The 27,088-nt window shown below is 42.2% G+C and overlaps 1 protein-coding gene across 1 annotated transcript in view; it reads left to right on the top strand.

Annotated features, from left to right (window-relative positions):
• Positions 1 to 27,088, top strand: part of LOC309553361 (plexin-C1-like) — a 201,429-nt gene that overhangs the window by 162,669 nt on the left and 11,672 nt on the right. The window contains exons 24-29 of the mRNA XM_082254465.1: positions 15,289 to 15,340; positions 19,627 to 19,658; positions 20,971 to 21,078; positions 24,741 to 24,901; positions 25,166 to 25,313; positions 26,839 to 26,979. Coding sequence (XP_082110591.1) covers positions 15,289 to 15,340; positions 19,627 to 19,658; positions 20,971 to 21,078; positions 24,741 to 24,901; positions 25,166 to 25,313; positions 26,839 to 26,979 — 642 coding nt within the window. The remainder of the gene's footprint in view (positions 1 to 15,288; positions 15,341 to 19,626; positions 19,659 to 20,970; positions 21,079 to 24,740; positions 24,902 to 25,165; positions 25,314 to 26,838; positions 26,980 to 27,088) is intronic.

The following is a 27,088-nucleotide window of genomic DNA, read 5'->3' as shown; positions in this document are numbered from 1 at the left end:
GCTTGGTCCTATTATATCTTTGACATACCTCACAGGTATAATAACCTGTATAATAACTGGATAGTCTTTGTCAGTATTTCCAGAGCTGAGGATAAGCCTCTGCAGCCGGTCTGCAGAGGCATGGCCAAACTGTTTGTGAAGCTTCAGGAGAATTTTACGCTTCTCTTTTGTAGACATCTCTGCTGTGATGACAAGAACTTCACTTTCATTGGTGTCCACTTCAGTATTACCATCTCTAATGTCGACACAGTAGTGTCCCGAACTAGTGAGCTCAAGAGGCACTGGTTGCTTGAACATGACAACTTTGTCATTCTCCATGTCTAAAACAGTTCCTGCTCTCTTTAGAGCCATTTTGCTCAGCAGTAAAGGGATATCAACAGGAACAACTTCCGTTTCAATGTGACATTTTGTTGGTCCGATCTTAGCAGGAAGCTTTACCTTTCTGTAGGAGTGTACCACCTGACCATCACCAAATCTGAAAGGTCTACAGCTTGAAGATTCTGTTTGCATCAGTTTGTTTATTTGGCTTTGGCTCAGGTCTTTCATGTAACTATCCAGCCACTTTTCACCACAAACAGTACGTGTGCATGCTATGTCAATGATAGCTGATCCCAGTGATTCAGTTAGGAAAATCTCAGAGTCCGTCATAACTTTTGTAAACAGTGTAATGTTACACTCTTCGACATTTTCATCTTCTGCTAGCTTTACTTCATTTCTCTGATGAGGACAGTCTTTGGCCCAATGGTACGTGCTCTGACAAATTACGCATTTTGTTCGCTTACCATATTTGTCGAGCGGGTTTGTACCTTGCTGTGGCTGCCACTGTCTATTCTGAGACTGGCTGTTGTTCCGTCTGAATTTACCTGGTGGCCTCTGCTCCGTGAAAAACGCCGCATCTTGAGTCAAGCTGCCTCCACTTGCTCCACTGGTTTTTCCTCCGAAAATCCGTTTTAACGCTGACTTCATGGATGCAAATGTTAAATCCGTGCACGCTGTAAGTGCTAGCTGCCTACTCTTCTCTTCAAGACAAGCCGTGTCCAGTAGTTAAAACGCTAACACAGCGTCAGGCAAGGTCATGTTGTATTTCTTCATGCGGTTGTATCTCTGCTCAAAGTCTATGATGTAGTCTGCCATGGACATCGCACTGTCTTTGGAAATCGAGTCGAAATGAGAGTACGCTTCATAAGCGCGGTCTTTTTCTTCTCTCAAGAATACAGAGTCCAGCTTAGCTAACAAGGTTTCCATACCATTGTCTTCATTCAGATCGCTCGCGGGTATTTCCAAAGCGGTCTCTCTGGCTCGCCCCTCGAGCCCTAACACCACCGCTAGTGCCTGCTTCTTCTTGTCCAAATCCGTAACAAGTTTCCAAATACTAATTTCATTTTTCCAGCACTCGTATGGTCTGATTTCGTCAAACTTAGGTGGTACTCTATAGTTGGAAACCATCCTCTGCTACCATTGATAAACTCCACAGACACGACGTGGTTCTGCACTCAGTACTTTATTTTCTCCTACACACTAACTAAAACAGGAAGGGGAAATACATCATAGAATAGGAGGGAACACTGAAAAAGATGCAGTAACCGAAATGACCACAAGATGGCAGTATATTAAACAACTATATCCCTTGTACATGAAGTTAACAGTGGACACTGATAGAGTACAGGTGTGTGTGGGGGGTGTGGTGGGTTGCTCAACCTCAGCAGTCTGGTCAGACCGAATACATAATAAACAAGCAAAAAATTTGGGGGAGCATACCCATGCATGTGATTTGCAGCGCACTGCTCTACAAATCACATGTGATGTCTGTGTGTTGCGATTTCAACCATACAGATTATATGGCTGAATTTGCATCGCATTTGGACCAAAGTCGCACAGGACCCTTTTTTTGGTCCACACCAGAATCGGATGGGTGTTCACACCTATGTGATCCGATTCATGTCTGAACTGACAGTTCGCACTGCGATATGCAAACAAATCTGGGGGGGCGTTCATTTTGTATTAAAACTCCCAGCAATTCGCATATGGCAGTGTGAACTGCCTGCGAGTTGAGTGCGATGCGGGAACCTGCAGTGGATTTAAAGGGTTCCCGCATCGCATACATGTGAACCTGCCCTCATTGCTCCTCTTTATCATTGCCTTGCTGCACGATGGAACTGATAGCTGTCACCCAATGTGCATCAACTTGTAAATGGGCCCTAAGTGTTTATTTTCAAACCAAAGAATATATAGTATAACATAAATAAAACCACTGTAGAATCCCCTGAATTTCATCAAAGGGGCAGGGGAAGGATCAAGTGCCAGCAGATATTCCAAATAAGTTCAGTTATTCATTGCAACAGTTAGTTCCCAAAACTGCACAACAGCTCTTCGAATTTCAGCTACATTTCTATACGGTAGGATATATTTATAATTGTGACATTCGTCAATCCTTTACTGGAAGTGAATCTTCCTGGTGCATGTATTTTAAATTACAGAGACATTACTGATTTACTGCAGTAAATGCTTGGTGAATGTCGCATTCACTGTTTAATAAATATGCACCTCATATGCTTTCAGGCATGTTCATTCCCAAAAATGTATAGGTTAACCTCCCTGGCGGTATGATTCTTTCCGATTTTAGGTGCTGAAAGCGGTACAGTTATTTTGCATGTAATTTTTAAGAACGAGCAGCCCAAACCAACTATTTACATAGGATTTTTTGTTTTACCGTTGCGTTCTTCTTTAGAACATCTCGGGTATGATAAAGTTTGAAACACAAAATCATAAATTATAATATAATAAATAACTATAAATAAGTTAATGTATACATGTATGTATATATATATATATATATATATATATATATATATACATAAAAAGTACAGTAAAACTGCAGGAAAAGGGCACTGGGGGGCAAACTAATGGGAATGTATTTTATTTTGTAATGTATCAGTGTGTTTGGTGTGTTTTACTGTTTGAATTTGCCGCCGGTTTCACCCCCCTGCGAGCATCACGTCGCAGGAGACGGAAGCCGGGGCACAGAGCATCAGGAGGAAGATCCGGCCACCGCACACCGCCGGGATACATTGCTGGATCCCGGGGACAAGGTGAGTACCCTCTCTTACAGGATCCAGCGATCTCCCTGGCGGTCCCCCGAGTGTGGCTCGGGGTTACCGCTTTTGGCACTGAAATTTAACCCCGAGCCACACTTGGGAATACTGCTAGGGAGGTTAACCTCGTGATAGGTTTTATTTCATACTGTATTTAGTAGATGTTAAATTATACAGTATTTCTGATTTTTTTTATGCTTCATTTAAAATTAATATCAATGTATCTTAGTTAGAATAAAATGACCCAATAACAGGTTATTTTGTTTTTATTGCCATTTATATGAATGTACTGTATTTTAATTTGATTAAAAATTTTAATGAATGTACATTTTAAAAAATGTTTTCAGTGACATCCTCTTTATAATTTTCTTAAACCTGAATGCACAGTTGAAACACATACAGTATATGTGAACTGTTATCTCTTCCGAGCAATAACTCTTTTCAGCCAGTCTTTTGATTCACACACTTATGCAGTACTGCATAAGAAGGTGATACCAATATTTACTGTTGAAGGTCTCTAACTTTCCCCACCTCCAGTCTTAATTGAATTGAATTCATTGAATTATAAATAAGCATCAGCCGACTAGTGAAATCTGTAATGTGCTAACCTTTTAGGCTGCTAAACCACCTTGCCCTTTGCCCTTGACCACTTTAGTGCAAAATACCTAATTTATTTAAGTGACCCTGTCATTATCTCACCAAAAAAAAACTAAGGGGACCCTGCAAAATAAGAAGAATATTTACCTATCCAGTTAGCATCAACTCAAATCTGTGCTTGTTTACAGAGCTATGGCCACCACTGGTTTTCATCACTTCTGGGTGTGTCAGATATTCAATCCTCTGCTACCTGCTATGGTTTCTCCCGCAAATCCCTATATCATTACATCAAGTAAAACTGCATGTTCTTGACTATGAAGACAGGAGAGGGTAGTACTGAGGGCACCATCATGTCTTGGTGGAAACAATTGTGATAAGCCAGAAAAATCCACTACATTTGACATCTTCTCGTTCTTTCCCGTGATTGTCCACAAATACCTACAGCCAGTCAGGAAAGGTTATCAGTGCACAATCATAACAGTAAAAGATAACTTTAAAGTAACTTTACTTCCAGTGCTAGTTGTCATAAATTTCTTAGTTCTATAACGCTATCATACATTGTCACAGTCACAGGTAGTACATATGCAAACTGCCAGTGCACAAAAGCTTACTTTGTCTGTTGGTAAAGATATGCATGTGCACCTGATTTTGAACAGAAAAAGTCTTAGGCCCTTTCACACAAGCGGACCGTTCAGATCCGCCTGTCAGTTTTTTTGGCGGATCTGAACAGTCACCCCATGTATCTCTATGGGGGATCGGATGTCAGCGGAGACATGTCCGCGGACATCCGATCCGTCAAATCTGGACGGATGAAAACCCTATTTTCTATCCGTCCAGCGGATCGGATCGAATGGGATCAGAAGAGAACGAACCGACAGTCCGTTCCCATCCGATTCCCCCATAGAGATGCATGGGGACCTGACAGCTGTGTCTCTGCACACAGCCAGGAGACACAGCTGTCATCCTCCTGCTCACAGGGGGAACGGCGGATCGATCACCCGCTGAGAAAAACGGAGTCTGCCTGGCCACATGTTACCATTTAGATTATTGCTAATGCCCACCGGACACTTGCTTTATAGGTTGATTCTGTTGTCATTTTACTGGACCTTATGATGAGGACCCTGCTTCTCAGTTTTCTATATACAACAGTTTTCAGTGTTATGTGCTGAGTGGGATGGGATTTTCTTTTATTCATGTTAGTTCTCTATTTATCTATAGATGAGACATGTCTAGTTTCATTTTTACGTTTGCACATTATACAATAGTTACTTCCTTCTGGCTGCATGTAAAAGGAAGTGTTGATGGTTGCATGACATTTGTGGAACACCATTGCATGCATGTGGTCAGCCTGAAAACAATAAAACACAAAGGTGTGTTCATATAGGCTAACAATATCTTGTTTTGCCACCCTTTACATGGTAAACCACTAATACCTTCTTCTCCAGTTCAAACATGTAAACATTTTTAGTGGAAATTTTTCTTTTTTTAGGGGCAAAATAATGACAATTAGTGATAAGAGAATCTCTTAAGATCTGCTTTAGTGGTGGTTCACAGAATCCTTCTCTGTAATCCCTTTTATTAGACTAAATTCAATCAATCTAGCAACTTGAAAAAGACTGGAAAGAGTTTTTTGGACCCCTCAATAGTTAGGTCCTGTACTTATGCACTGGGCTCTTTGGTGGGTGACTGAGGGAACCAAGAGAATGTCATTTTTACACCATAATCCCTATCTGGACTTTTACTAATAAGGAAGTCATTCAAGTAAAAAAAAAAAAAAGTAATTAGATAATACTATTGTGGTCCAACCATAATGCTACAATCCAAATTAACCATAATAAATACAATTTGATTGGTTCCATCACCAGTTTAATTACTTTTGGTAATCACTGTAAGCCTGGGTTCACACTATTGCGAAACACAGACATTGCATGTGATTTGCACCGTTTGTTGTGCAGATCACATGAGATGTCTGTGCGATGCGAATTCAGCCATACAGTTTGTGAAAAAAAAAGTGGGGTAGTTTACGACCTCCCCTATTTATTATAAACATGTATTATCTTGTCTATTCCTATGATAGTCTATCAAAGCTCTGATAAGGTTAATGGAGGGTGCAATAACAATGCTAGCTATAAAAATAAACACACTGCCTAAAGAAGCAAGGATCTAATTTATTATAACTGTAGCCCTACTCCAATGGGAGCGGCTGAGTGTGGGTCCCCCTGGGTTACCGCTAGCAACAACAGTACCTTCAGTTTTCAAGTACCTTAGACAAGAACCAGTCCAGTTTCTTTGGTTTTTAGGGTTTATTTGAGAACTTGGATGGGAGAAGGGAGAAGTGGGATACTCCAACAACTGAACTATGCATAATTAGGCAGGGACACTGAATAATGCTACTTGGCATTTTGTTAGCATTTCTATGACGCTGGTTAACACTGACTGATGCTGGTTAAAGCTGAATGATGCTGGCCTCAGCAAGACCAGATACTATAACTTCCCTCCTGACTGTAGGAAAAGTCCCTTTAAGCTACCCAAGACACTCCTTCCTGAGGTAGCTGACTTTAGAACAAACTGTATTGCTGAACAGGGCCCTTCAAGGCCCTTCCTGGTGCCCCCTTTTACTCCCCAACTTCAGGGTTTAACTACTTGGCACCCCTTTTCTATGCACTCCTGGTTAGCTGGCTCCTGGATGCCCTTTGACCTCTCTGGAGTGGTCCCCTCTCTTAGGTAGACCCCTAGGCAGTTTTTGAGTACTCAAGATACTGTTTTTCCTGAGGATTTCTGCCCAGCAGCTCCACTTGGTCAGCAACTCCCGATCCCTTGCAGCCCAGCTCAACATCTGACAAGATCCCTCATTGGATACAGTGGAGAGACTCCCCAGACTCAACAGATCACACCTGGAGGTATGTGACAGATGCTAACAGATAAGGTCCTCCTGATAAGCAGACAGGGCCACAACTATACTTTTCCTAGCACCTATCTAGGAGAGTGCTACATAACAAAAGTAGAAATGCTAACATAAAACACTAAATCGATACTACAGAGCATATAAGACAAAACAAGCACAGATAATACTTTACATATGGGCGTCCTCGGTATTCGGTATCTTTCAGCTTGACTCCAGCGCACAAGAAAGAGAATTCTAGCTGGTGATTGCTTTTAAAGTCCACTTAGACACCACCCACATAAACACCCATTGTCTGCTTGTCAAATGACAATCAAAAAGAGGCCATCCTGCCTAATCAACAGGAAGTATCTCATCTTTCCTGGAAGCATGTTATAGTCCCCACTAGGGACCGTCCAAGAATCACTGTTTTTGACCCGGGTCATCTTTCAGTAACAGCTGGCCTTTGGTGTTGGTATAACCTCCCTAGGAGGTCTTATCTGAGGCTCCTCTATCCCCATACATCAGAACAGGAGGCCTATGCGAGTACCTCCTGTGAGGATATGAATTCCGATTTATGACTCCTTGTCACGAACACCCTGCTGGGTAAACTTGCTCTGCTGGCATTCTAGGCAAGGTGTAATCAGGTTTCAACCTTCCAGAAACATCTGATATTAGAACAAGAAAAACATGTTGCCTTCCAACAGTTTATATGGCTGAACTCACATCCCATTTGCATGACAATGCTGCAGGAACCTTTTTTTTCCTGCACTGTAATCGGATTGCATGGGTGTTCACACCCATGCGATCTGATTCCTGTTCGAATTCATAGTTTGCACTGCGATCTGCGACCGGTCTGGGGGTATCATTACCTTTTTATTCACACAAGCAGTGGCTCACAGAGGGCAGTGTGAACTGCCTGCGGGGGAGATGCAATTCAGAACCTGCACTAGAATCGCTCTGGTTCCCGCATTGCAGTCCTGTGAACCCAGACTTACTGAACATCCATGACCTGCCTATTGGCCCAATCTGCTTTAAAACTCTGTTCTGGTTAATTGATTAAATCACTACGCCTAGTGATAAGAAAAAAAAAAACAGGTGAAAAAAAGAAAAAAAAAACCAGCAAAAAAAAAAAAAGGAAACAAAGTAACTGAATTAAAATACAGTATATGAAAAATGATATCCCATCACCAGCTTTCTTCTTCTGATTATGATCAATTTTAACTGGTTTGGGGTGGTATCATGTCAATTATAAATAAACAGCAGGATGACTTTTGACAAGGTCATCTGCAGAATAGATGTCAGTGAATTATTTTCACCTTGATTGGTACAAACAAGTCAGTAAGTTGTTCAGATCAGTCGTAAAAATAGCTAGCACTGTTGGAAAAAACACTTCCCTTTAAAAAAGGAAAAAAACATTTTCATCCATACCTAGTGTAGCACTGCCCCCGTAAGGACTGCCAGATATTCACTCTACGGGTCCCCCTGAGTTACCAGCACACAGTCATGACAGATACAAGTTCCTAATTTCTTCTCTTCAGCTCACTCCAATAGTCAGTCCAGGGGTATTTGGCTGTTTTGTGGTTTATTGTAAAATGGGGATAGGAGAAGGAAATAGTGGGATACACCAGTTTAACTGTAGACAATGTTGAGGACTCCTATCTTCTGATACAGCCAGGCTGTTGATTTACCCTGCCACTATGGATGAATTTGGATCAAGTCTCTTTTTCCTAAGATGTCTTGGTGAACAAACAATTATCTTCAGGACACTCTCCCCAGTATCCTCTTTCTCTTCCTCCGCTGACACCCATCCACTGACTATGCTACAAGCAGGGGTGGCCCTCCTCAGGTCAGGCCCCCCCACACGAGTCCCTGCACTCCCGATACTGTAGTCCCAGGGTCTCCAGTATTTCCCCTCTCAGTCAGCCTTCCTGGACCTCAGGGTTCAGCTCTTCTCAACTGCTCCTCTGGTCCAAGGTAGCAACTCTCACAAATTTATTTCACCCGGCCCACTGGCCCGACAGGATCTTCACAAAGTGTCCTTTGAGCAAAGTATCTTTGTAAAGTGTCTCTTAGTAGCAGCTAGTGATCCTGGCCCGTTGGCCCAAAGGATCTTGACAGAACATCCAATGAACATAGCTCCTTGTAGCAAACTGAGACACAGAACCTGGTGCCTACTGAAGTTCTATGAACAGGACGTTTTTGTGAGTTAGAGGGTCGGCCCTCCTCTGAAAAAAAAACTACACAGTGATAGTTGTTCTGCTAATTACCCAATCCTTCTTACAAGGATAGGAGGGAAAGGGGATTTGGAAATATAGCTTCTGGCCCTAACAACAGTTTTTTTCCTTTGGTGAATTCTCTTCCAGCTCTCCAGCCCCTCTTAAATGAACTTCCAGACTAGCCAGCCTTGTGGTACAGTAACTCCTCTACAGGGGTGGGAACTCTGCATCCTCAGCAGTAGTAATCAGGATCAGGCACCTGAACAGTCTTCCCTGCAGAGTCATGAACTCGAACAGCCCAAGCCTGGCCTGTTCCGTTTTGGCGGTGAACTTCCACACGGTCTATGTGGATGGACCGCCCCAGCTTCCAGTTCACAGAAAGAAATGTATCCCACAGCTCAGGCCTCTTCCAGTTGCGATACGGCTTGGGGATGTACAGAAAATCCCACACCCCCTCATCACACCATCCCTTTAAATACGCACCACAACCCCCTCAGTCTCATCATCAAGTAAACTGGGACTTTCAGAGCTGCTTCTCTTCTCTGTTCCCCAGTCCTATTCAGTCTCCTCTTCAGACTCCCATACATCGATACCCTCTTCCAGGGATCCGAACCAATATTGGAAATGGGGTGACCCCATATCAATGGTTTAAACCTCTTCTAATCTTCAATAGATACACTAGAGGTCTTCCTCTCAGGAGCCCATTGATTCCCCTCTGCCATGTTGAGAGCAACGGGTTCTGCCTTTGCATGATCCGTGTGCCTCTCACCTTTGAAATATTAATCTCCCTGGTCTGACATATGGTAGTGTAGGTCTGCGCCACTAGTCCCGGCCCCAGAAGTGATCTTAACACTCCTCTTCCTCTGCCCACAGGGACCCCCATAATAGGCACCAGCAATTCTCGGGTGACTCCTGTCTCCCAGCTCACACTCCGCTTCCTGGCCCTACAATCACTCCGCACCGCCTGCATTAGCATGTCACTTCGGTGCCCACACTGTCTCCATGCCTGTAGCTGCATGGACACATTCAAGCATCGGTATAACAGCCTGAGATGCTCCTTTTCCCCTCCGCTGCACAGCCCCAGTCTCCCAATGGGCACCAATCGCATTCCTGTGTCCCTCAGGATCGAATCTGGTGATTCCGCTCGCTCTCTAGGTACTCCGCCAACACGTGGGATAGCCCCTGCACTCGGGCTCACTCCGGCATCTTGCTCCTCCACACACATGTCTACTCCTCAGCTACACCCGATGGCAGAAGTGATGTCTTAGCTCTCTTCCTCCACTCGGATTGGCAGCTCGTGGGCGGCGACTCCGCCCACGACTCCAGACTAGCTGACTCTCTGGCGGTGGCTCCTCCTGTAAGGCAGATCTCTTCAGTGTGCTCTTTCCCGTGCGGTGCAGTAACCCTTTCGCTACTGCTATAACTCTGCTCAGTCAGCTTGAATGGAACTGCACTGCAGACTGTGCTCTCTAGCACACACACATCTGCCTCTTCCATCTGTACTTGGGCCTCAGTTGCACTCCTTTCTTCACAAGTCAACTGACCTCCCATACTGCCAGTGAACATTGTCCTGCTGTCATTAACTGCACGGCCATCACTTTTCTTCACAGTACATGTACAGACATGACCCCCGACGCACCGATCCCTGCGTTCCAGGTCACTGTTCTCTCCGTCAACACTTGCACCAATAACTGTAAAGCAGACACAGTTCTCCTGTACAATACAGCTGTCAGGGATACCACATGCAGGCATCCAGCAAGGGTGATCAGACCAATTGGCTGCACCAAGGAATCAGGACCCAGATGGATAAAGATGTGAATAAGTTTATTAAGCAAAATGACACACTCAAATACCAACACCAGTAGACCATTAACAAGTAAACAAAATATAAATGATAACAGTACAAAACCCCAATAGAACCTAACAAACTATATACAAAAGGATGGAGCAAAGAATAGCAGGACAGGACAGGGAAAGGAGACAAGGAAAGCAGGGAGACAGGTACAGGAAGCAGGGTACAGGGAACAGGTCTCAGGATCAGAATACAGGTTTCAGGATGCAGGTTATAGGATCAGGCTCAGACAGGGACATGGCTAGCAGAGAAAATACTGAAGCCCTGAGCCTCAAATGAAGGGTGGGCTTATATTCCCTCAGCAGTCCTCCTCAGGTGCAGCTTAATTAAAAGTAGAGTCCAGCTGCTGGGAGACACCTGCTGGTGGGCCCTGGAACTGCGCCCCTCAGTTCCAGAAACAACAGTGCCACCAGCAGGTGACCCACGTAATGACACTGATCCTGACTGCGCATTCCTTCTCCATCAACTCTCCAGCACTTTACTTGGGAAAACATACTGTTTCTCTGGTAAATGTCCATTTGTTGCCCATAGCAACCTCCGTTGTAGTTGTGACTTATCAGCACACTCTCACTGATCACTGACACTCCAGCACATTACTTGGAAAGGCATAACATTACTTGGTGGGACTGCTCGCCCGTTGCTTTTAGCAACTATTGCTTTAACCTAGGGGTACATCCTGGGCGACGCCCCCAAATGTAGCACTGCCCCCTTAAGGACTGCCAGTTATTCACTCTACGAGTCCCTCTGAGTTACCAGCACACAGTCATGACAGATACAAGTTCTTAATTTCTTCTCTTCAGCTCACTCCAATAATCAGTCCAGGGGTATTTGGTTGTTTTGTGGTTTATTGCAAAATGGGGATAGGAGAAGGAAATAGTGGGATACTCCAGTTTAAGTATAGACAATGTTGAGGACTCCTACCTTCTGATACAGCCAGGCTGTTAATTCACCCTGCCACTATGGGTGAGCTCGAATTGAGTCTCTTTTTCCCAAGACGACTCGGTGAACAAACAATTATCTTCAGGACACTCTCCCCAGTATCCTCTTTCTCTTCCTCCACTGACACCCGTCCACTGACTATCCTACAAGCAGGGGTGGCCCCCCTCACATGTGCTCCTAGCTTTTAAACAGTATCCCAGAATGCACCGAGATGACCTGTCCTCTGCCAATCACCATGAATGTATAAAAAGCCTATGCATCCATTCGTCAGGTTTCCTCCCACTGTCCAACATGCCTCCCTATTATACCAGCGTGAAACACTCTTCAGACTGAATGAATCGCATACTGAGCATAATGAGCAGACCTCAATAATAGATCCTGCTCCCTGATAGGCAGAGAACAATATAGATTTACCTGCAGCTCCTCTGGTAAGCAAACAAAGCTCAAAACTATACTCTCTCACTAGCACCTACCTAGGAGGGTGCTCCACTAGCCTCCCATAGTTGTTTACCAGAAGCAAAAGCCTTCACCAAATCATGGGAAATTGATGCACACGGGCCTATTAAAACACTCAATGCTTTATCTTTCTGCCACAAGCTGGTGGTAAAATCAAGCATTTTGGTAGCATAATTACATGAGGTTTTGCATGCTTACTTACATGGTGCTTAGAAGCATGTGGGCGCAAACTCCTTTTACAGGCCAGAATATTCATTTACTCTAGCCACTGGTATGAATCAGTGCGTTTTTATGCAGGAATGTAGATAAATGATACCAGTAAGCTCCTATCCAAGGGCAGTTTTGGGGCATTTTATTGTGCCCCTGAAGGTTGCTCCAAATTAAAAAATCTAAACGTCACAATGTGCATGAACACATTGACTGAAATGGAGCTCTGTTCAGATGCTACCATGATAAATAGATAAATTGTGTCAATCTGTGCAAACAGTACACACAAATACAACATACACTATAAGACTGCAAGCCAGGCCTTCTTGTCCACATCAGTGCCTAACCTCACAAATAAACTTCTGGTAGAATGGTAAAACATTCCCATAGACACATTCCTAAAACTTGTGGATAGCCTTCCCAGAAGAGCTGAAGCTGTTATAGCTGCAAAGGATGGGCCAACTCAATATTGAACCCTACAGACTAAGACTGGCATAAAGGCAGACCTCCCAATACTTTTGGTAATATAGTGTATACAAGGCTTTTTTTTCCTCAGAGAATAGGTGCAGGAACCCACCCTCCCCTCCCCTAACCCTGCCCCTAACCCCGCCCCCATTCCCACCATTCCTCAGGAAAGAGAAATAAAGTGTTGCCAAATAATCAAATAGATGTGGTCAAGGCTCTCCCTGTCTCCCTCGTCTCCAGCTCACCTCCCCCATCCACAGCCCACCTTCTCTCCCCATCCACAGCTCACCCTCTCTCCACCTGTCCACAGCTCCCCCCCACTGGTCACCTTATCTCCTCTCATCCACAGCTCACCCTTTCCCCCCTGTCCACAGCTCACCCTCTCCCCCCTGTCCACAGCTCACCCTTTCCCCCCTGTCCACAGCTCACCCTCTCCCCCCTGTCCACAGCTCACCCTCTCTCCCCTGTCCACAGCTCACCCCCTTCCTCCTGTCCACAGCTCACCCTCTCCCCCCTGTCCACATTTTACCCTCTCTCCCCTGTCTAGAGCTCCCCCTCTCCCCCCGTTCACATTTTTCCCTCTCTCCCCTGTCCACAGCGCACCCTCTCCCCCCTATCCACAGCTCACCCTCTCTCCCCTGTCCACAGCTCACCCTCTCTCCCCTGTCCACAGCTAACCCTTTCTCCCCTGTCCACAGCTAACCCTTTCTCCCTTGTCCACAGCTAACCCTCTCCCCCCTGTCCACAGCTCACCCTCTTCCCCCTGTCCACAGCTCACCCTCTCCCCCCTGTCCACATTTTACCCTCTCCCCCCTGTCCATAGCTGACCATCTCCCCCCTGTCCCCATTTTACCCTTTCCCCCCCTGTCCACAGCTCACCCTCTCCCCCCTTTCCACAGCTCCTCCTCTCTCCCCTGTCTACATTTTACCCTCTCTCCCCTGACCACAGCTTACCCCCCCCCCCACATTCCAAAATTCACCTTAGCATGAACCCCACATCCAAAACTCGCCTTTCTACCCTCTGTCAACATATCACCACTGCACCCCCCCCCTTCACCCACAGCTTACACCCCCAGTCCACAATCACCTCTTCACCCCCATCCACAGCTTATCTCTCCCCTCTCCATGTTTCACTTCTGCACCCCTATGTACAGCTCACCCCTATCCACAGCTCTCAACCTCTGGAACCCCTTATCTTTTACCTCTGCACCCCCAGCTCCCCCCCCCCCCACAGCTCTCCTCACTCTATACAAATCCCAATGCCCACAGCTCTCACTTTACACAATCACATGCCCCCCCCCCCCAGGTCTGACCTCTGCAGAACATCCTCAAAGTCTTCACTGTCTCTTTGAACAACCCCCCTTCCCTCCTCTCCCCTTTCCCTCTACAGATTTCTCACCCGTTTTTGCTTTAGAAAAGTGCAGCCAACTTTGAGCTATTAGGCAGAGTGGGCTTTTTTTTTTTTCTCACCCTATTGCATTCCCATCAGTGCAGCTCCGCCTGTCAGATCAGTGTAGCACAGAGTCGAGGCACCGTGTTACACCGATCTGACAGGCAGCAGGTGAGGATAGAAGCTAGCACTGGAATCCCCATTAAATGGCAACAGCTGTGGCTTCTGTACCTGGTATAGGGGTACCCATCAAGCAGATGTGAGGCATGAGTGTCGGCACTAGCATACAGAAGCCAGTGGAGGAAGTGAGTGGAATAGAAAACTTCCTCTACCGATTTCTGCATTATGTGACAGGCTGAAAAGGAGAGGGCTGCCGTAGGTGGCGGAACGGCGATCCGCCTCGATCCGGCAGAAAAAAAGCCCTGAGTGTATATAAAAACATGTAATCAAATCACAAATAATAGGTCCATCAGATGTGTAAATTGCACACAAACACCATACCATTGCTGCACGAAAACATTACAAAAATGTATTACAGAAATAAATAGTGCATAATAAAGTCCACATCAAACTACACATACAGTACATGAGCTTTGTGCACTCCCTGGGTGACCCCAGCTTCTGCCCGCACTCACCAGATATAAATGACCGCTTGTACTAACAAGTGAGTCAAACCAAACTTAATAGATCTCCTGGGGAAGGTATTCCTGGTGCTTGGTACATCTGTCCACCAATGTCTTAGGAACCCAGTTGCTCACATTATGACAAAAAAATATTAAGCAGATACAAGGGAAAGAAAATGAGAGCCTACATAGCATAAAACCATTTTATCAAAACGAAAATTTAAAAAAAATCAATGCACTTGCATATTATATTAGGCATAGATCTCATAGCATAAGACCAGGAAGCACCACTGTGGCAGTATGTCAGCATGCACTCCAAAGAGCAGAAATGATGTCCTTCAGAAGTCCTGCCCAATGTGTTTCGTCATCAAACATTGATGTCATCAGGAGCAGCTCACTTTTAATAAAATAAATATAACTACAGTATTTAATATGATGGTAGTCAGTACTGCATATACAGTATTATAGATATTCATACTGTACAAAGATATACAGTACTTTGTTTTGAAAGTTAATGTTTGATTTTCTACAATGTTTATTAATCTAAAAAAAAAATGATTTTTCCAGATAGAGAGTGGAGCAACAATCAAAATAGTTCTCAGAAAGAACTGTGACCCAGGTAACTTACTGATCTGATTCAGCATTTTAACCAAACATGTAGAGATAGGAATAACAGATTAATGAATTGTGAATGTACAGTATGTCCAGATTATATATGAAGGTTAAATAATCAAATTATGGACATGCTGCGGCTGATTTACTAAAAGAATAGAGTGTGTTCACTTTTCAAAGGGAATTTTCACTTTGCAGGGGAATTTACCCTTAGCTTAGTGAATAAGGGGAAGCTATGCTTTTTTTTTTTATATATATAAATATTATTCATTTCTAACATACAAACATGCAAACATACAAAAATGTCTTTCAAAAAATTGCAATAAGACAGGATCTTCTAACTTCCCTTCCCATGATCCCTCCCTCCACCTCCTTCCCCTTCATCTCTATTCCTTTGTTGTGTGTCTTCTCCTACTACACAGTTTACCTACTTCTCCTTTTGCTTCTCTACTCCGCCCAAATTTCCACCAGTCTTTTTAAAATCTGTCCATTTTCTCCATTTGTTTGAAAAGCTCTCTGTCTGCTCTTCTTCTATGCTGCCTAAGAACTCCATATTGTATGTTTTTATTCAATTCTTTTGAATCACTCTCTAATCGATGGGCTTTCTACTTCTAACCATTTTTTTTGGGATTGCCTCTTTTGCTGCATTTATTAGATTTGGTACTATAGGGGAAGCTACTGTATGCTGATTTTTATTGTCCAGTCACGTGCAGACAAAAAAATTCTGTTGCTAAATTTTCCTCGCATGTACTTAATTATACTTTGCAAAGTGACTTTTCACCGTTTTCACTAAGGAAAGACACAGCACACACAGTGGTTGAAATTGCAGGAATTGTATTGCCAAAAAAAGTTTCAAACACACAGTAAGGGAGTCTATGCAGTAACTTACAACTGGCAGTAACACTGGCAGAAGGTTAATCAGTGCTTGCAAAGAGCAATGCACCAAGACCAGCAGCACCTAGCGCAGGGGGGTGACTGGAAGGCAGATGCAGTAAAAACTAGAAGCAGAAAGGTTCCCCTGTAGAAGCTCTGCTGACTGTTTCTATGCTGTCCCTCTTCTGGAACCTCTCCCTATGCTAGGCACACTCTCCCTATCAAGCGGGTTCCTGTCCCTAACCTAGCCACATGCAGAATGTGTGCCAACTACAGGTAGACAATGCTTTTTTTAAGCACTGTCCTCACTAAAGATGGCCGCAGGGGTCACCCAGGTGACAGCGTCCAGTTGAATAGCAATCCACCTATTGACATGTGCGAAGGTCCAGGAGGAATGTGCATTCTTCCCTCCTCCACTCTCTCTGCAGGGCAGCTGACAGCGCCACCAGTGCAGGGAGGTCATACCACACCTGCCTACATGCTAAATGCCTTTAGTAAACCTGCCAGCCTGTACATCCAGATGACAGATAAGCTATGATGCCTAATTTGCTGGAGCAGGCCTGTGTTTCCTCACTGAAGCCTGTAGGTTAGTAGCCTTCAGTTCCCAAAGAAATCCTTCCTCTGTTAAGATGATCTCATTTACACAGAACATTTCCTTGTTTTACTGATCCCAATCTGGCTAACAAAATACAGATCAAATTCTAAAATAAGAAAAAGACAGGCAGCGCATCACAAGAAATAATCTTGAAGCAGCGCTAACAGGCATATAATTGATGTGAAAAATAATAAAGTGAATCAGTGCATATATATAATCAATACATACAAAATTGATAAGCAATAAAGTGCATACATGGATTAAAGTGCATTCATAAAATATTCGCAGTGCAAACAATGCAAATAGTGCAAAAATTGCAGAATGAAAGTGCAGTCCAAAGTAAATAGTTCACTTAGGTAGAACTAAGGTGCTGAAAAGGTGCTTGAAGTATTCCACATAGGTGCCAAGGTGCTCTCAAAGAAGAAACCCTTATGGGGGTGCACTCACCAGACCTGGAATATAAACAAGCCTCGAACTGTAACAATATTCCATGGATGGATGGGTCTAGTACAGGCTCCAAGTACCTCTGTTCCAGCTCCTCTATGCTCTCTCCATTTGCCAAAAAAAAAAAATATGTCCCCGGATTTCATTTTAAAAATCTGGTCACCTTACAATATGGTCTACACAGGGTGGTGACCTGACTTCTTTTAGATGGGCGTTCAGCACCTTAGTTCTACCACTGATTCACTTTATTATTTTTCACATCAATTATATGCCTGTTAGCTCTGCTTCAAGATTGTTTTTTAGTTTTTCTTGGTTTTTACCTAAGTGAGTAGCAGCTTCAGGAGGTATTTATTTATTTAATCAATTTTCACTATAGCGCGGGTTTTAACACTCCTAGTTTTTACGCATCACAAGAAATACCAGATTAGAAAAATGGAATCAGTGGAAACAGTAAAGTCCAATCAATGGTAAAGTCCAAAAGTGAGCAGAATTCCTCCAGTATATTAAGGTCCACTCCAAACAGGATAATCCAAACAGATTGCCATCCACCACACCCAGTGAGATAGGAACAGCACTCCCCCAAGGTAATGAACTTACCAGAATTCTGGCAAATTACTGCACAACAAGCCCACCTCTTAGAGGGCTATATCGTTGGACAATCCTTAGATTAACAGCAGCTTGTATCCATATGAAAAATACAAAATATCCATATGAAAAATACAAAAAAAAATCACCTCTTGTTGCCGTACAAAGCCAATCGGCTTTGTACGGCAACAAGAGGTGATTACAAACACACTGCGCCTGACCAGAAGTGACGTGCAGTCCCGAGGCAGCTGATGAGTGTGTGATTTACGGCGTTCTGTTGTTCCTCCGCTGCCTGGATTAAGTCACGTCTGTTGGTGGTTATCAGTCTATGCGCTTTTATATTGTTCACATGTGAGTGAAACCATTTTCTTCCTTTTAAATACATTTGAGTGTTTGCAATATTACGCTATGGTCCTCCCTATTTTGTATGGTTCTCTCTCCTTGTATATTATCACAGAACCGCTTCTCTCTCTACCGCCAGCAGCCATCTCAGTGGACAAGAACTTGTATTAGAACTTTTAATACCCCCCATCCCCCAGCCCAGTAAGGACTGCCTGAGCATTGCTGGCGATCTGTTTGCGCCATTACCCCCCATTTACCCTATACAGTAGACACATTCCCTTTGAGGCTAATGTTAAACTTGATCTTGGCTGGGGGTATTGCAATGCTCTAGGGCAGTGATGGCAAACCCATGGCATGTGTGCCACAGCTGGCAAGCAGAGCCCTCTCTGAGGGTACGCAAGAGACTCGCCGCTACTGACCACTCTGTGATAAGGGGAGAAGTAAGCTCAGGCTGTCAGTGTATTTCCCCACTTCAATCCCCTTCTTTTGTCAAGCAATGTGGGATAGGGACAGAGTGGCACTTGCCAGAATCGCCGCCCACTCTGATTCCTCCTGCCTCCCCATTGGCTGCAGCCAGGGACCAAAGAGGAGCCAGGACAAATGCACCATGGGACATGTAGTCCCGGGAGACTATGGCTCCATTTTAATAAATTTTAAATAAATAAAAAAAAGAGGAGGGACAGCCTGGAGCCTGTGAAATAAAAGGGCTGAGGGAGAAGGGAGAGCAAGGGTGAGAGGAGTGTGGAGACAAGACCGAGAGGAGGCTGAGGTGGTTCACGAGGGAGAGAGAGCCTAAGCTACTACAGCCCCTGGAGTTGAACCAGGCAGAGAGGTGCAAGAGGGGGGTGCTCAGAGGACACAATCAAGAGAGAGGAGGGTGATCAAAGGCACCAACAAAAGGAGAAGCTGCTGCCAGGCACACCAACACTGGATGCTGGAGCCAGGTGAGTGCTGTAATTGACTGCAATCCAGTGTCTGCAATTTAATTGCAGTGTTGGCACTTTGAAAAATAAGTTGTGGCATTCGGGCTCAAAAAGGTTTGCCATCACTGGTCTAGGGAAATGAGGAAAAAGGGGCAGCAGCTCATTATTTTATCACTGACAGGGAAGGAAGGTGCATATGAGAGAAGCAGTTCACTGTAGGGGCATACATCAATTACTCCTGCTAGCCAGCAAACAGGACCCACTGTATTTTTATGGCAAAACAACAAAGCAAATGCAGTCCTTTTCCATGGTTTCTTGACTTTAGTCTTCAGCCTGGGACGTCCACTCTTAAACATTTCACCCATGAATGGGCTTAATCTTAATATACAATTTAGCCTATTACCCCACAGGCAGCCCCTTTATTGCAGTCCTTTAAGATAAGTAAGGCTTGGAGTGTAATTAGGGACTGGGGTTGGAAAACATTTTCAAAATCACATTTTACCAATACCTCATCTGATTTTTATTTTTCAGCTAAACAATATACCAGCGATTATGTACATTTGGTAAGTAGTAATTGCTTTACAGCCAATTTTGCTTCCTGTACCTTTTTTGATTATGTCAGTCAGGAGAATGCAATTTTGCAAACTGAATTTATCACAGTTTGGGCTTTATTTTTGCATATTTCAGCCTATGCTCCTGTACGCAGTGCTTATATATACAGTATATAAACTGTGTTTATTGTAAAAAATGAGAGCATTTACTATAGAGTTCAGTGTATAATTCAAGAGCAAAGAATAAATGTTCATAATTTTATTTTTGGAATCCCCAACTTGGCAAGAATTGACAACTTACAACCAGTATATTAAATCTCACGGGTAAATGTATCCTTTCACTTTGATGCACTGGAACTTTTCTTCCTTCCTAATCCATACAAATTTATTGACAATATGTATATATTGTAAGGGTACAGGCTCCACTAGTCTTGGCAGCAGTAAACCACGCATGAGACCGGGTCACCCAGGAATAATCCAAGCGGGTTTGGCCTTCTTTTTTTTTTTTTTAGCAAAGCAGGCAACAAACTTCTTCAATGCAAGAGGGCTTTGTACCCCCCCCCCCCCCCCATACAGCTGCGACTAGTACCAAGGTCTGGCTACCAGGCAAAATGTGGAGCTAGGAATTGACCTGTTATCCCACCCATATACTGTACAAAGCATCCAGGCTCTGTAACCCAGAACAGAATACAGAAAGTTTGTTTTCTCTACATCAATCATAAACCCTGGAGCCTCTCATCATGTGTAGGTGAGAAACTTATGAGAGACACATACAGTACATTGTCCATAATCCAGAATCTATAATCTCCACACCAGTTGTTGGGGTTGATCACCAGATATGTTTGACCTTTCCTTGAGAAATGGTCAAATAGGGTCGTGTAATGATGGTAGATAAGCACCCGGCTGGTAAGCCGCAAGCTGTCACAGCTGGGTACCCACAGTTGAGGTGCAAGTGCCAGTGAGAGAAAACCAAAGGAAGGGACAGCTCAGGTGAGCACATCGCTTTTTCCTGGGACAAGTGAGTGTATGTTTATTAAAAGTCAGCAGTTAAAGTTTTTGTAGTCGTTGACTTTTAATAAACACAAACATGACTGGAGCTCCTCTTTATGGTCATAGGAGTATATCATGTATTAATCACACTCCCTCTAGTGATCATATTTATATTGTACTTCATCCTTGCTTCAAGTACCCAATACTCAGCATTAACATTTAGTCAATACATGCATCACTATCACTTTTTATTTTTCTTTGCTATAAAATGAGCTCAAAGCTCATACAACTTTTTATTTCATATAGATATAGAAACATTACATTTTGTTTCCAGGAACTGCCAGAATTTGAAGAAAGTGATGATCCACAAAACATGGGAAATAAAGGCAAACAAAAGTTTAAAGTAAAAGAATTGTATCTGACAAAGCTGCTTTCTACAAAGGTACAGTGTTTTTTTTTAAATTGCTATTCTTTTCTAACCATTGTGTTACATTTTTTAGTTAACTCTTAGGTCTTCTTTAGAGAAATACTTATTAGGGAGGGAGGATGGGATGTCCTGCAGTGTAAACTTATACTTGTCACTCGGAAATACCTGTTCCTAAAATAAAGCTCTAACCTAAAGCAGTCATATTAGTGACCAACAGTAGCTTGGAATTGAAGGTGCTGTCATCATTTACTGTCACAGATGGATCTGCTGACATCAGCATTCTAGGACACTGCTACTAAAGCTGTGGAACACATTGGTCAGACCAAGAGTGCTATCAACTTAGATTTTTAGAATTAAGAAGTTTTTATACTGTAGTACCCTACCTTTCTAAAGGATCAGATATTTTCTAAGGTGGATGTAAACATTGAAAATATTGAAAAGAAAGGGGTGCGCTGATTAGGTGAAAAGGCTGCAACCAGATGATAGGATGTGTTAATATTTGAAAGTGATGGTGCGCTTTTCTTAAATGTGAAAAATCATATATTGAACAATATATAACAAAATTGGGAAAAAACCAACTCAAAATCACAGTATTAGGTGAAAAGGTGTAAAATAAACAAACATAATGATCAAATAACACTCGATGTGACTTTTCAAATAAACATTGAAATAAAAGTCCATTGAATAATGTGATCCAAAATGTGAAAAAATGGTGAAGAAAATCCAATTAAAAATCAAGGTGATGATGTAGTGTTCCCTCCACCGGGTGAAATGCCTCCTTACCTGGCGGAAAGAAGGTAAGTGCCTGATAATGATATTCTAATAAGGAATCGGTGCTCTATTTCCACCTGCACACGTGCACGGTCACCCAGGTGATAAATAAATACAAGCCTCTTACCAGATGTAAGAGACAATCAAGCCTCTAATTATCCTGATCATGAGGATGCTTCTTTAACACCATAGATGGATGAAATCATTCACACTTTCTTCCCTCTGTATATACCAACATGTATCTCCTATCCTTTTGGGGTGATGGACTCCCCGCGATGTTCCAACGTACATAAAAGAATGGATGGGACTAATAGTGCATTACCTTTTGTATGCAGTTTATTGATGTACAGATTTACACTTACAGTTAGGTTGAAAGTTCGGGCAGAAAATCAATTATTGACAGGCTGAGGATCTCTAGGTGCATCGGGTCCGGCTGCAGCACGGACCGCCGATGACGCAATGACGGCACGCCTCCCTCCTGACGCGTTTCCTCCAATAGGGCTTCGACTTGAGATGGGAGATAGGCGCGCGCCGTCATTTCCGCCAATTTATACAGGTTGGTGTTGTCCTCCCCTTCCGGTGTCTGCAGAGAATGTCCCGAGCGCCGGAAGTGTCTCTGTTTATCACACATAGTATATATACTATAAAGATCACTTGTATTTTCACTCTTACAGTGTTCTACAGGGGATGTTTGTAAATTAAAGTGAAATTTGGCGCTTGGACTTCAATTTTCTGCATTTATAAGGGAATATGACACCGGAGGAGGGTATCAACTACTTCCTGTTTACGTTTCATTAAACCTTTTCTATAATTAACAAATTAATGAATATATATAAGAATTCAAACATCTTAGTATGCATAATTATAAACGGTCACAAATATTCAGTGAATAATGTTTAAAATCAATATTCAGTTAAATTAAAAATTATGTAAACATTACCAAATTACCAAAACTCCAGCCAGTTTATATCTTATGTTTTATAATTAATCAGTAAGCTGTATTATGATCACATTTCCTAATACTTCTAAAAAGAAAAAAAAACTTTGAAATTCTATCTGCCAAGTCATGATTTGTGACATAACTCTCATACTATTAAAAGTCCTAAGTGAAGAGTCCTTTTTCGTGTTTGAAATCTACTCAGCTATACAGTACAGTACAGGAGAAATGTTCATACATTGCACAAAAATTCACATTTCTGTATATTTTCCTGGTAGTTACAACTATAGCGTCACTTTGAAAATTTATATATATATATATATATATATATATATTTTTTTTTTTTAATTCCAATCATTTTTATTGGGTATATTTAAAGAGTAATACAAGGGGTACACAAAAAACTGTTACATAAATCTTGGTACAAGCCTTGTCGCATACAAAAGTGCGGAAAAAAAAACAAAGAAGTGTACGTACTTAACTTTCCCAAAGTTCAATAAAGTAAATCTATCAAGCCAAGCATTCCAGGTTATTTATACAATGGCATTGACTTGGTATTCACACCAATTCCAGAATTTAAATCTCTGTAAAACTTTTTACCAATTTTTACTACAATGCATATTAACATGCTTTGAGTCTGCTATCAGAGATAAAACCACTTGTCAACCGGCCACCTGCATTTTACTGCAGACGGACGGCTCGCACGGGCACAATAACGTACCTGTACTTTGGCACTGTTTTGTGGGTTCAGGGCACACGTGCGTCCACCCCGGGCGAATCCCACTGTTATTGGATACAGTAGGATTTTGTCAACAGGTTTCAGCCAATGATTCATGGTGTGTCCAATCACAGTCCAGAGCCCTGTGCTGACAAACACACATGGCTCTGTACAGAGTGAATGATCTGTTTGTTTCTTCTTCCTGCAAAGCAGAGAGAAGAAACAAACAGATATTTAGTAAAAAGCAGCACACATTACAACTTTTTAGGCACTCACTTAACCCCTTGATTACCATAAGATGTTAACCCCTTCCCAGCCAGTGTCATTAGTACAGTGACAATGTGTTGTCACTGGACCACTGTGTTTGTGTCACTGGTGATGTCAGTGTCAGTTAGTCAGTTAGTGTACCTCCCAGCCAGCATCAGTGTCAGATTGCCTGCCGCACTATCATAGTCCCACTATAAGTTGCTGATCACTGCCATTACTAGTTTAAAAAATATATATAAATAAAAATTCCAGTATATATATATATATATATATATATATATATATATATATATATATATATATATATATATATATATATATATATATATATATATATATATATATATATATATATATATATATATATATATATATATATATATATATATATATATATATATATATATATATATATATATATATATATGTAGATGCTATAACTTTGACCCAAACCAATCAATATACACTTATTGGTATTTTTCTTTCAGCAAAGACAAGTAGCAGAATACATTTTGGCCTAAATTTATGAAGAAATTAGATTTTTTTTACTTTTTTATTGGATATGTTTTATATCACAAAAAAAAATGTTGTTTTCAAAATGTTTCCTTTATATAATAAAAAATTATGGGAAAAAAAAACAAAAAAAAACATAGTGGTATTCTAATACCACAAAAAGAAATCTCTATTTGTGTGAAACAAATTATTTGAATTTCATTTGGGTACAGCGTTGCAAGACCAGACAATGACCAATTAAAGTACCGCAGTGCAAAAAAAAAATGGCCTGGTCCTAAAATAAGTAAAACCTTCCAGTGGTCAAGTGGTTAAGGAGGTTATACATTCTTGGAAAAACACTTTCATGATTTTAACTTCTTCTAACATTCAGATTACTACTACTCTGTTGATGTTATGTATAAATACAGATGTAAAAGTATTTCCTGTTAGTTCTCTTTCCCACCTTAACAAATGATCCTTTTTATATTGCAGGTCGCCATACATTCCTCTGTAGAAAAACTGTTTCGCAGCATTTGGACAATCTCGCACAAACCTCCTGTAGCTATAAAATACTTTTTTGATTTTTTGGATACTCAGGGAGAAATACGAAAAATTTCAGACCCAGATGTATTGCACATTTGGAAGACAAACAGGTATATATTCATGTTTTAATTATTTAGTGTATAGCATATTGAAGCCCTTAAGGTATCAGTAAAAATAAGATGGAAGAACAATACAAATGTTAGTATTAAATTAAAAACTTTCTGTCAAAATGAATTACCTGTCATGTAGGTTACAATAGTCTTCAGATTTATTGGCTCATGAGCAGTGGTTAGCAGTGTTAGATTTAGTCTTGCTTTAATAGTGCTTTCACTGAATCTTGTTATGTAATAATATGACTATTTGTACTCTTTTAGTCTTCCTCTGAGGTTTTGGGTCAACATACTGAAGAACCCACAATTTGTTCTTGATATAAAAAAGACGGCACTTCTAGAAAGTTGCCTATCAGTAATTGCACAAGCCTTTATGGATGGATTTTCTTTGACAGAGCAACAATTAGGGAAGGTAATGTATCATTTAAGGGGTTTTAGGAGTATATATTTTCCCGTTCTTCAAAAGTTTTCATGATGATTAACAATCATACCCATGTATATACATACTATCACTTAAAGCCAACATTTGACTTTATCAATTAAAGCCAAGCATTTTGTACAATCCAGTCTACATTCATTAATATGCCTGAACAGGAGCAACTTTCCTAATAAAGTGCACAAAAGTAGCTGGCAACTGCCAAAACTAAAGGTGTCTTCTAGATTTTCTAACAACGGTATCATGCAGTGCCCACCTAAATGTATATTGATTAAATATTTTGTTAGGCTCTCACAGTGGATATTTTACAGATATTTTACAATTGGTATGCTATGTGGGAAAAAAGTAAACTGCAGGCATAGGAGCCTGGTGACAGCCATTGGGCTCTGTGAGTAGAAGGACCAAAGCCCATGTCTAAATTGCTAAATAATATTTATCCTTTCAATATAATCACTATACCTCTCACAGTGAAAGGTCACCTTGATTGCTTGCACAAGGTCAGAAGTGCAGACTAGTTTTCCCTACAATTATCACATGCTGATCCATCTATGTGAATCGACTTAGTTCCAGCTTACTATAAAGGAGAAGCTGATCTCTTTTGGTATTTTGCTCAACACAGCAGTGACTCACAAACAGGAAGCTACTAGCAATGTCGGGACAAGGTCATCTAGAGTCCAAGGGCAAATATGCCAAACTGCCCCCCCCAAGATGTATGAGCACTAATCTGCATTCTTACCTTCTAAACATAAATTCCCTCTTCTCCAAGTACAAATCTGCCCCCTGCTGAAATTCCTCCTCCCAGCACAAATTTTTGACTCGCCCCCCATTCCATTAAATCCCTACAGCTTAAATCCCCCCCCCCCCCCCCAAAAATAAAACAAAAAAAATCACCTCTCCTAGTACAAATCCACTACCCCTAACATTTTCCCTACCAGCACAGATTCACCCCAATTCCCCCTTCTAGCACAAATTTTCTTCCCCCCATCCCCCCAACATAAATCCCCCTAAATCACCAACTCCTAGAGCAGTGCTTACCCCCTGCTGCCACCCAAATTCCCCCTTCCAACACAAATTCCCTACCCCCAACCTCCTTGTGGCACCCCCCCCCTCACATGATGCCTCAGTGCCCAGGGAAGCCGTCCCTTCTGCCCACCCCTTGTCCCAGCCCTGGCTACTAGTTATGGAGATGCAGACCTTGAAGAAGTTCCTTCAGACAGCCTGGCTGCAATATCTGAATGTTCAGCTACAGTGACCACGTGCATTTTGGAGATAGATGAAGCCCATATTGAAGTGTATTATAAGCTGACCACCGATGTTAAAGCGGTGTAAATAGGGCTGCCCATTTTGCTTTGGGACCTTTGACCCTGTGTTGTCTTGTTCTGCCCCTGACATAATGGTCAACTTTGAATTTTCCCAGAGAGAAAAAAGGGGCATACGTTTAATACATTTATAACTTTGCTTTTTCGTGTTGATAGAAGTGTAATTGCATCTTCTTTTACAGTCAGCACCAACTAACAAACTGCTATATGCGAAAGACATTCCCCAGTTTAAAGAGGAGATCAGATCCTTTTATAAAGACATCAGAGATGCTCCTTCGCTGTCTTCCACAGAGCTGACAGAGTTTCTGACATCGGAATCAAAGGTATTTATTGAAATGGATCAATTTAGTACAAAAGTAATTTTGCACATGGTGTAAACACACTGTTGTACAGAGTTGTCAAACTGACTTTGTCAGTGCCATATATTTTATG

This window comes from Pelophylax lessonae, assembly GCF_965119305.1.
Source record: "Pelophylax lessonae genome assembly, chromosome: 4".
Taxonomy (NCBI): Eukaryota; Metazoa; Chordata; class Amphibia; order Anura; family Ranidae; genus Pelophylax; species Pelophylax lessonae.
Note: the sequence above shows the minus strand (reverse complement) of the source record. Positions and strands in the feature narration are given on the sequence as shown.